The 12,140-nt window shown below is 47.7% G+C and overlaps 1 protein-coding gene across 13 annotated transcripts in view; it reads right to left on the reverse strand.

Annotated features, from left to right (window-relative positions):
- Positions 1-12,140, reverse strand: part of FOXN3 (forkhead box N3) — a 443,834-nt gene that overhangs the window by 13,706 nt on the left and 417,988 nt on the right. For all 13 annotated transcript variants that reach the window (XM_055538862.1, XM_055538871.1, XM_055538859.1 and 10 more), the window contains one exon: positions 11,958-12,063. In XM_055538862.1, coding sequence (XP_055394837.1) covers positions 11,958-12,063 — 106 coding nt within the window. The remainder of the gene's footprint in view (positions 1-11,957; positions 12,064-12,140) is intronic.

The following is a 12,140-nucleotide window of genomic DNA, read 5'->3' on the forward strand; positions in this document are numbered from 1 at the left end:
AATTTAAAACAATGTTAGTGGGCTTCCCTGGAGCTCAGTGGTGAAGAATCTGCCTGCCAATGCAGGAGACATGGGTTTGATCCCTGGTCCAGAAGACCCCACGTGCCTTGGAGCAGCTAAGCCCGTGGGCCACAGATACTGGGCCTGTGCAGAGCCCACAATTCACAGCAAGAGAAGACACAGCAGCGAGGAGCCTATGTGCGCAGCGAGAGAGCTGCCCCACTCTCAACACCCAGACAAAGCCCGCAGCAGTGAGCACACAGCACGGCCAAAAGCAGGTACAGCAACGAAAACAAAACAGAGTCAGAAAGGAATCTGGGAGGTGGGGGCAAAGAAAGTTTGCAAAAAAGGCTAACTGAGATGGTAGAAACAAGTCCACATATGTCATTTAAAATAGGCTAGTATCTCCATTGAAAGGTGAAGATCATTAACACAGACTTTAAAAGAAAAAGTCATATGCCATTTACAAGAGATGACCCTAAAACTTAGGGACAAAGAAAGGTTAAAAGTGAAAGGAGGAAAACCACGGTGCCATGCTGATGCACCTATATTAAACCAGACACGATAGATTCTAAGGCAAAAATGGTTACTATAGATGAAGACAGTGATGACATAGTCAGAAAGGTTCAGTTCACCAGGAATATATAACTGTTCTAAACTGGAGACCTCCAATAAGATTGCTTCAAATTACACCCAAATTGGAAGAGCTGCAGGAAGAAATGGTCAAACCCACATCTCTCCCCCTTCTCCCCCAGACACGGCTCACATGTAGATTTGAACTAGTGGATATACGGAACATGTGCTCACAGCAGACAAGGTATGTGACTTAGAAGCACACACAAAGTATTTATAATAGAAGACAGTATACACTACGAGACCACACAGCAAGTCTCCACAGACTTCAAATAGCAGTATCTTACAGATGGATTTCCTGAGCACAGTGCGTTGTAATTAATAAGTAATGATGAAGAGGTAATTAAAACCAAAAATAAGCAGAAACCACCTCCTCATTGGTTTGAAAATTTAAAAACACACTTCTAAAAACACCTATGGCTGAGAGAAGAAAGCAAGATGAAAATTAGTAAAGACTTGGAACTTGTAACAATAATGAAAACAAAAGGCACCAAAATGTATGGCTACAACTAAGCAGCAGTTTGAAGGGAAGTATAACCTTAAACTTCTATATAAAAGAATGAAAGTGTAAAATAAAAGTATCCAGATCACCACAACAAAAAAGAATAAACCCAAAGAAAGGAAATTAAAAGAAAAACTAGCAGAAATCAATGATATGGAGAAGAGATATAAAATAGAGGTAATTATAATAATTAACTACAATATTTATAATATAATTATATTATAATATAAAGTTGATTATCCAAAGTTGATTCTTCTAGAGAAAAAACACTGTGTGTGTTAAGGTTAAGCAAAAAGAGAGGTAATAAAATGAAATAAGACGTTAAAGGGATGCAACTACGAGACACTGAAAGATGACAGATATTATAAATAACTTTATTCTGCATTTTTGAAAGCAGGTGATATGGACAAATCCCTACAGTTACCAAAATGAATTTGAAAAGAAATCAAAAATAAGTTATACTATAAGAATTAAAGAAATTCACTCAATAGTTAAAAATCATCCCACAAATAAAACACCAGCTCTGCAGTGTTTTGCAAGTAAGTTCCACCAAACATTAAGCAACAGATAATTTCAATCTTACCTAAACTCAGGGACTCTAAGAGTGAATACTCTTTAATGCATTATGTGAGAATAATGTAATCCTGACACTAAAACTAGATAAAGATAGCGCTAGAGAAACATGGATATGGACAACTCTGCAAAAATTCACATATAAGATGCTAGCGTACCAACGCTAGCAATATGTAAAAAATATATCACCAGTATATTAGAAACGTAGGTTTCATTTAAAATTAGGAATTTATCATGTAATTCACCACCATGTAAAACAATGAGAAAAAAATTTACGGTTCTGCTAAATGATGTAAACATTTCTTTGATGAAATTCAACAACCATTTATGATAAACTACCATTGCAAGCCAAACATAGAAGGAATATTTTTGTAATGATAAAGTATATTTCCTAAAAAACCTATAACAAACAGTCCGTCAGTTATTCAGTAACACAGCACTCTTAAAAATAAGAAAAAACACGCGCACTTTGGTGGCGGTTCGGGAGTTAAGAGTCCCTCCTGCAGCGCGGGAGATGTGGGCTCTGTCCTCGGTCAGGGAACTTGGATGCCACGAGCCGTGGAGCAACCGAGCCCCTGCACGGCCACCACGGACTCTGGAGCCACACCCACAGAGCCTGTGTACCTCAACTAAGATGGGAAGCAGCCAAATAACAAATGTAAGAAAGACTGAAACAATGTAAAGATGTCTTATCATTACTTTTATTCAGAGGTTTTAACTCTAATAGGGCAGGAAAAAATAGGACAGGATATAAGAATAGGATATAACAGGACAGGATATAAAAGAATCCCCACCATTATTATCTGATTTTATACACAGAAGAATCTACAGACAGATTAGTAAATTTACTAAGTCAGTTTATTTAGCAAGGTTGCCTGAAAAAAATCAATATACAAATAATTAACTCCAGATGGATTATATAGTATTTAAATGATATAGGAAAAAATTTTTTTAAATCTTTTAGGAAAAAAACTACAAAAGACCATATAATCTTAGAGTAGGGACTTTTTAAAGACACTAGATTTCATTACAAAGTGATTACTAAGCATGAAAGTTAAGAGCTTCTGCTCATCAGAAGACAGTACTATGGACAGTGAAATGACCGTCCACAAACTTAGCAAAGTTATTAGCAACACATACGGTCGACAACAGCATATTAAACAGGAGAGACATCACTTTGCTGACAAAGGTTCGTACAGCCACTGGAAAAAGCTATGGTTTTCCCAGTAGCCATGTACAGATGTGAGAGGTGGACCATAAAAAAGGCCGAGTGCTGAAGAACTGACGTGTTGTAGTACTTTCAAATTTTAGTGTTGGAGAAGACTCTTGAGAGTCCTGACTGCAAGGAGATCCAACCAGTCCATCCTAATGGAAATCAGTCTTGAATATTCATTGGAAGGACTGATGCTGAAGCTGAAACTTCAATACTTTGACCACCTGATGCGAAGAGCTGACTCACTGGAAAAGACCCTGATGCTGGGAAAGACTGAAGGCAGGAGGAGAGGGGGACAACAGAGGATGAGACGGTTGGATGGCATCACCGCCTTGATGGACATGAGTTTGAACAAACTCCGGGAGATAGTGGACAGGGAAGCCTGGCATGCTGCAGTCCATGGGGTCACAAGAGTGACTCAACAACAAGATAGTCAATAAAGGGTTATTATCCAGAATATACAAAGAAGTCCTACAAAGATAAGAAAAGAAAACCACCTGATAGAAAGATGAGTAAACTGTTGAGCAGGCAATCCATCAAAGAGCATATTCAAGCAGCCAGTTAAATAAATGGAGAACTGTGCAACCTCTTTAGTAAGAAGGGAAATGGAAATGAAAACGCTGCACGATACTGTTACATATCCGCTAGACTGGTTGAAGTCGCACAGGATGAGAACTCCACATGTCGGTGAAGACGCCGAGGATGGGAAGTACCGTGCTCTGCTGGGGGGCGTGTACGAGGATACGAGCACTTCAGAAAACAATCTGTCCTCCTCTGGTAAAGCTGAGCAGGTTAACCCTGTATAAGCCAAAAATTCCTACACCAAAACATGCATCTTAGATGAAACTGTAGGCAAGGACAGGAATTCCCATGGCAAGTTTGTAAAAGCAAGTAACTATAAACAATTCAAATACCTTAAAAAATATATTTGTGGCACAGCCACACAGTGGGTTATTATACAGGCATGAAAACACCATCAGTTACAACTGAATGAAGCAAACCAAATATACTTTGTAATGAATAAAGAGGGGAAGGAGTGAGTCAGAAAAGAAGATATAAAGTACCATTCCAGATATTAACAGATAAAATTCAAATCAAGAAAAATTTAATGTACTCCTTATGGATATCAAAAACACTTCTAAAAGCCTAGGAACAGTACATACAGAAGTTGGGATTATGGTTATCTTTAGCAGCTGCAGGGGCCTCTGACACCTCCTCCTGCTGTGTAGCCCTTCCTGGGAAGCACATGGGCTCAACAATGCCAGGGGTTCTGCCTCAGTGGTCATTTCCACGTTGGGGGCAGGAAGGGGCACGGTTTCCTCCCGTGAGCTGCAAGGGGTCCCCTTAAAAGACTGAGACAGCTGTGACCCCTTTTCTGCATATACTGCTCTATGTGATCACAGAACACGACAGGAACGACCCTAAAACTCTCCTCCATGAACCATTCTGCATTTGGCACAGACCAGCATCATCAGGAGTGCAGAGGGCTTTTTACATGCAATAGGAAAAGCTGCCAGGACTTTCAAAGGCCTTAACCAATGCCACTGGTTTGAAACGCGAGGAGCAACTGCAGAACGTGGATCAAACATCACACAGTGGATTTGCTGGTCACTGTTTCGATTTCTGGACCAGAAGAGCCAGAAGTGGAGACAAAAGCTGAGCTGGTGGCCCAGAGGGAACTCACGTGCGTCCTTTATCCCCCTGGCGTTGTTTTTCCTTTTAGCATTTCCTCCTCTCCTTCCCACCACAAAGCATAACCTAATAGTCAGTTTTAGAACTGCCTTCAAAGACCATGATTTCAAAAGATGAAGGCTGACAGGCACTTGGTTTTTATATTAAAACAACAGATCAGTGGCAAACTTCCTTCCAGTGACATCACCGGCCCCACCCTATCTTCAGACTGAAGGGTGCAGGCGGCCTAAACCCCCGTGACAAACATGTTCCCAGAGAAAGACGAAGACGGTGACCAGGAGCAGATCTGAAGCTGATGGATGCACTCTCCTGCTGACTTTATTTTGACAGGACCTTAAGTATTAATGCTTCGTGTGACAATAGAACCATGAATTCCTGACTTGCTTCTTGTTCCGGGGAAACTGCATTTTCACGTGAGGTCCTTAAAGCTCCAAAAAATATCCAGCAGCCTTAGGTGGTGATCAAATGAAACTTTCTTGTAGTTTTCTAACATGTTATGGTTTAGACTGGGGCTTCCCTGGTGTCTCACACGGTAAAGAATCTGCCTGTAGTATGGGAGACCCAGGTTAAGTCCGTGGGTCGGGAATACCCCCTGGAGGAGGGAATGGCTACCCACGCCAGTATTCTTGCCTGGAAAATCCCATGGACAGAGGAGCCTGGTTGGCTGCGGTCCATTGGGTCACAGAGAGTCGGACACGACTGAGCGACTAACATGTGGTTTAGATTACTGTCACGACTCCTTAAAACCCGGGCTTTGCCAAGCATTCACTGTCCTGAAGGTGGCCCGGAAACTCAATCTAAGCCCTTTCTGGGGTTTGGGACTAAGCTTCAGGTGCTCAGAGAGGAGATCTGGGAAGGTGCGTGGGGAGCAGGTGGATGAATCACACTCTCCACACAACACATTTCATTTTCTTTTACGCTTTAAACAATTGTGATAAAATACACAAACATAAAAAAGCTTACCATCTCAACCTTTGTTAAGCGCACAGCTCAGTGGTATTAAGTGCACTCATAATGTTGTGCAGGTGCCCCACCATCCATCTCCAGAACCCTTCCTCCTGTAAAACTGTGACTCGTCCCCAGTAAACAGTGACCCCCATCCCCTCTGCACAGTCACTGGCAACCACCATTCTATGCTCCGCCTCCATGAGCAGGACTATTCGTTTAAGTGGGGTCATACGGTGTCAGTCTTTTTATGAGTGGCTTGTTTCACTTAACAAACGTCCTCAAGGTACATGCACTGCAGCATGGACAGAGCTGCCTTCTGCTTAAGGCTGAACATTCTGTCACGTGTATACACACTGTGCTTGTTTGTTCATCTCCTGATGGACGCTCGGGTTGCTTACAGGTTTCCAGTTCAGTGCAGACGCTTAGTCGTGTCCGACTCTTTGTGACCCTGTGGACTGCAGCACGCCAGGCCTCCCGGTCCATCCCCATCTCCTGGAGTCCACTCAAGCCCATGTGCATCGCAACGGCGATGCCATCCAGCCATGTCACCCTCTGTCGTCCCCTTCTCCTCCTGCCCTCAATCTTTGCCAGCATCAGGGTCTTTTCAAATGAGTCAGCTCTCCGCATCAGGTGGCCAAAGTACTGGAGTTTCAGCTTCAGCATCAGTCCTTCCAGTGAGCACCCGGGACTGACCTCCTTTAGGATGGACGGGCTGATCTCCCTGCAGTCCAAGGGACCTGCCATACTGTTTCCCACAGTGGCTGCACCACCTGACGCTCCCACCGGCAGTGCTCAAGGGCTCCAATCTTTCCACGACCTTGTCAATGCTGACTATTTTCTGTCTTCTTGCTAATGCCATCCTCAGGAGGGTGAAGCACTGTCTCACTGCAGTCTTGATCTGCATTTCCCTCGTGATCCATGGTGCTGAGCATTCTTCTATGTGCTTATTGCTTACTCTATGTACCATTTGTGCATCTTTGGAGAAAAGTCCTTTCCCATTTATGAACAGGTGTGCTTGTTTATCATGGATTTATTGAACACTTGTATAGTGTTTACTCTGTGCCAGGTATGTAACTGTGTATTAATCCTAGTAGCTCATAGGTAGGTGCTGGTTTTCTTGTGAGAAGCCTGGCCCAAGGTCCCACAGTTACAGGCTATGGACCCAGGAAACTGGGTTCCCAAGCTCATGTGTGCAACTTCTGAGCTGTCGTGACATATGGCTCAGCAGTAAAGAGTCCGCCTGCGATGCAGGAGACATGGGTTCAATCCCTAGGTTGGGAAGATCCTCTGGAGGAGGAAATGGCTACCCACTCCAGAATTTTTGCCTGAAAAATCCCATGGACAGAGGAGCCTGGCGGGCTTCAGTCCATGGGGTTGTAAAGAGCTGGACCTGAGCGAGCGCGGCACAGTCTGACGCATGAGGAAGGGCGCGCCCACCAGCTCTCTCTCGATCCTCCGGCAAGCCTTGACGTTCATAGTTCTTTGCCACCTGAGAGGTGACTTAGGGTCAGAGTCCTAAGCTGTGCACACAAGGCGGCCCAGGCCCAGGGGAGCTGCTGCGGCCTGCAGCTGAGAAGCCGCCCCTAGTTCAGGAATGGAGGAAACCGTATGCTCCGTTTCCCAAGAGATCCAGAAACAGTTCTTCCGGGGCTATAACTCTTCCATTCAAATGTATTCTCTGCAAGGGATTTCACTGGAGAGGCAGCAGAAGACACACGCATGAAACTTGGAGAAGTGGGAGCAGTTACTCTGAGGATAACGCACCTTAAGGACTCCCCGCCTAGGCAAATTTAAAAATAAGCGGGTTTCCAATGTCTAAGGATGGGCTGATCCCTGAAGTTATTGAGTAAAAAGTCAACACGGTAAAGTCAATTACAGTATTGACAGACACTCTTACGAGGAGATTTCACGTCATAATCACATGCAGAGGGAGCCAGCGGCCATCATAATCTCATGCAAAGGGAGCCAGCGGCCATCAGCAATCAAAGTAGCACTTCATCTGGGTCAATAACAGTTTCAGAGTTAAGACAAACAAACATGGCCTTTGGCACTCAGCAGAGGGGGGGAAAAACACAACACATCCCCGAAAGACAAATATTTTCACTTAAGGAGAAGTTGCTTAGACTCGCACCGAAGACCTGTCACACAAAGCAGGGTAGGAAACAGGTCTTCAGGGGGCGCTAATGACCTCTGCCCTCCTGCCCGCCCCCGCTGAGCGGATGGGGCGGCGGGAGCCCCTCAGGTCACCGCCACGTGGTCTGGCAGAGGACGCCTGCTGCTGTTCTGGTCTCTGCTGGGCTGTTTTCCCTTTAACCTCAGCTAACCTAGGTTCAACTGACACACGGCTAAATTAAAAAAGAAAAAGAAATTTCAATTACAATGAACCTGAAAGCGCAGAACAGGATTTTCTCTCCCCCTGAGCAGTTCTTAATGGGCTTTACATGGCCTCCTGCAAATACCCACGTGGTTCATCGCGCCACCTATTTGCCAGGCACTTAGGCTGTAAGGAAGGAAAAGGTCTTATAAGCGAGGGTGCCTGGCCTTCTGGAGCCTTCCTCTCCGTGAAGTCTCTTAAAACTGAGGCGGAAAGTGAAGAGCTGGTATTGGGATAATGGCTAACACACCGTGGTTTTCTCTCTGTTTGGGCAAACGGGAGCTTGTCTCTACACACTGCGGCTGTTCGTTTTACCGAGAGGATTCTGCTGGGACCTCCGGTGACGCCGGGGAAGCTCGCTGCTCCGGGCTGCGTGCTTCTGGAGAGGATGGGCACGCAGAGCTACAGCCCCTGGGCCCAGGCCGCCCACAGTGCTCCGCGCCGGGCCACCTGTCTGAGCCCGCCTGGCTCTGCCCTCCAGAGTCTGGGATGGGTGGGGGAAGGGCCGTGACCCCTCCCCTGTGCCCCGTTTCTGCATCCCCCAGCCATGCCTCTCCCCCCTGAAGCAGCAGTCTGTCCTACAGGAGCTGCTGAATCGACTCTGCGATTCCTCCAGTGCCTGCAGGCCCCACCTCTTCATGTGCCCGGAGAGGCGCGTGCACCAGTAGGAGCCTTCTCCCTAGAGACCCCTCTGGTCCTTCCACCCGTCCCTCCTCTGAGCTCAGAGTCTCCTCCTAAGAGTCCTGGATCCCAGCCCCCGCCGCTCCTGGGAGCTCTGAGACCCAGCCTCAAGGGGCAATCATTCAAACCTCACCGGAGGGGATGTGGCCGCTTCCTGCAGTTGTTCCCTCCTTAACACCCCGAGTTCTCTTCCAGTCGCCTGGTTAATAACTTTCTACCTGGCTAACGGTTCTTTATTTTGAAGTCTCCCCGTTCGAGTCCCTAGCGTGGCTTCTGTCTCTCCCAGCTGGACCTGATGGACGCACACGTCTAGCCCCGGAACCTGCTTGTGGTCTTTTACTGTGGCAGGAGCCTAAGTGAGGTGTTGGCTGGGATGGATGAGTAGCAACTCTTTGACCACAAATGAGATATCACTGTCTTGCTGTAGTGCTACCGATAACATCACCAATTCAATGGACATGAACTTGGGCCAATTCCAGGAGATGGTGAGGGGAAGGGAGGCCTGGTGTGTTGCAGTCCATGGGAATCACCAAGAGTCAGACACGACTTAGCAACTGAACAACAACGCTATGTTACCGTCTAACCAAAATATAATCAGTTTAAAAAAACTAATATTTTACGTAATACCTCCAGAGGGTACTAATCACCAAAAGTCAGCAATCACGTATCTCGTGAGGGTAATAAAATGAGGAGGCAGCTCCTGCTGAAAGCCAGGTCCGTCGCAGGCCTCCTTTCCCTCTGCCTGGCTCTTCCCTTCTCCCAGGGAATGGCTAGAGTCACAGGGAGAACTCCGTTTGCTTAAAAAGGCACTGAAAAGATGCTGAGGACAATAAGCTGACGTCTGCGCTTAGTGTCTGCACATGAAAGGAGATCTTCACAGCAAGTGAGAGGAGTCTGCGGCCTTCCCAACCAGAAAGGTACATGAGGAGGTTAGGCAGAAGCGATTTTGAGAACAAATAGGAGACGGAGTATGTCTCTCTCATGACGTGAGGCCAAGGCATAGCTATTTTGGCTCGAAGGAAGAGGCTTACCTTTCATGAACTGAAGGTTGTAAATTACTGATCTCAAGACATCTAAGAAAGATATGGGAGAAGCACAAGAAAAAGAACCTTTCCACACTTTTGGAAAGTATCGCCATGTCTGCTTAGCAGAAATGATAACTGGCTTTACCATACAAATACTATTCTAATTCCTACCCACTTCCCTCCTTAGTAGGTTCCAAATACTAGCATCTGCCCTGAAGATATGACTGCAAGGAAATCCAATCAGTCCATCCTAAAAGAAATCAACCCTGACTATTCATGGCTTCCCTTGTAGCTCAGTCAGTACAGAATCTGTCTGCAATGCAGGAGACCTGGGTTTGATCTCTGGGTTGGGAAGATCCCCTGGAGAAGGAAATGGCAACCCACTCCAGTATCCTTGCCTGGAAAGTCTGATGGACAGAGGAGCTTGGTGGGCTGCAGTCCATGGGGTCACAAAGAGTCGGGCACGATTGAGTGACTAACACTTACTTACTTACTTACTTATTCATTGGAAGGACTGATGCTGAATCTGAAGCTCCAATACCTTGGCCACCTGATGTGAAGGACTGAGTCACTGGAAAAGACCCTGATGCTGGGAAAGACTGAAGGCGGGAATAGAAGGGGATGACAGAGGATGAGATGGCTAGATGGCATCACCAACTCGATGGACATGAATCTCAGTGAACTCTGGGAGTTGGTGATGGACAGGAAGGCCTGGCGTGCTGTAGTCCATGGGGTTGCAAAGAGTCGAACATGACTTAGCGCCTGAACAACAACTCTGGCAAAAGCAGCTGGTTTGCTGGGAGGGTTAAAAGACACAAGTGAGGGATTTCCCTGGCGTCCAGGGGTTAAGATTCGCTCTTCCAACGCAGGGGAACTGCGCTGGATCCCTGGTCAGAGAACTAAGATCCTGCACACGCAGCCAAAAGATAAAATAGACAACAAAACCACAAGTGAGCGGAGAATCTCCACGTGGTTGATGCCCATCACAGAGCCTGAGCGGGCAGTTCCCTCAAGCCCCAGTTAACAGACTTCCGGGGATGGTTTTCTTTGGGACATTAAACACTATGAAAGCGAAATGGCCTTTAGGTGTGAACGTGATCCAGAAGTGCTGCAAAGAAGCTGGGATGCAGTGTTGTGAAGGGACGCAGCCCAGCATGGCAGGTCTCTTGTGAGCAAGCAATCGGGGCCCAACACTGAGCATGTGACGAGGCCTCAGCCAAGTGAGCGGGACCCAGCCCTTGTCCTCAGCAAGCAAACCTGAGGACAGAGGGGGACGCACACAGCGCCACCCACCAAAGGGCCACGCCCAAAGCAAGGGGTTACGCTGCCAAGAAAAGAGGACTGCTCTGAGGCTGACTCAGAGGCCTGTTCAGAAAAGCCTGGGGAAGGGATCATTTTTGTGACGGGCTGAGAAGGAGGCGCTGCTCTCCACGTGGAGGCGGAGGGAGATCTACACAGGGGAAACTGCAGGACAAGATGGGCCAACCCTGCATCATCTGGAGAACAAGTCTGGCTGGAGGAGACGGGAGGGCCGGCGGGGCGTCAGGGTGAGATGGCGGGAGTCGACGGGGACGCTTCTGCGAACAGCTGGGGAGGCACATTGTAGGAAACCAGCCTGGTGACGGCTGTCGGGAGGGCGGGGGTGGGCAGGGGGGAGGCACTCCCGCTGGTGCACGAGGCTCCCTCCCGGGCAAGCGATGGGCCCTCCCCTGGGGCTGGCAGAGGAGCTGAGAAGGGTGGAGTAAAGAAACTTCCCAAGGAAGAGTCCATGAGGTTCGGCGGCTGAGCCGATTCTCGGGAGTGAGGGGGGCTGACGCCACCTGGTATTTACAGACCACTCACTGCAGCACTTTTCACACCTGCCTTTTCTGCGTGTTTCATTGCCAGCCTTCCCAGGGGGCAGAGGAGCTTCATGGGTGAGGAAACTAACCCACAGAGGTCAGACATGCCCCCAAAGAGAAAGGACTGGGAAGTGACAGGGCTGGGTCTGGAGGTCGACCAGTTAGCCCAGAATCTAATGACTACCCTGCCCACCATTTCCTTCTGCCCACTTTACCCCACCTTCTCAGAATAGAGCAACTTCACTGCCATTTTGCTTCATCTCATCTGCAAAGAGACCAGGGTAATTTGACAGCCTGAGAAGGAGAAGCTGGCACCTAGATTGGGTCCTCGGGAGCTCCTTTAACGCCTTCAGACACCCAAGCTATTTCCACCCTGACCACGCAGAGGCTGGTCTTCCCCTGCCCCCAGGTGGCCCCGTGGGATGCACAGCGCCCTTCCCGCTGCTCGGGGGCTTCGCCCAGCCGGGCCCCTTACCTCACTGCCGCTGTCATCCCAATGGGCGTGCCTGGCAACGGCCGGACCCCGGGGAACAGGCCTCGGCTCAGAACCCGCGTTCCGTTCTGTATCACTCCTGGAGGAACTGGAAAAGCAAAGAGACACCACACGTGAATCCCACTGTGGAGACTTCTGTTCCGAGTCAGAAATTTTGGATACACC

The sequence above is a fragment of the Bubalus kerabau genome, chromosome 10 (assembly GCF_029407905.1).
Source record: "Bubalus kerabau isolate K-KA32 ecotype Philippines breed swamp buffalo chromosome 10, PCC_UOA_SB_1v2, whole genome shotgun sequence".
NCBI lineage: Eukaryota > Metazoa > Chordata > Mammalia > Artiodactyla > Bovidae > Bubalus > Bubalus kerabau.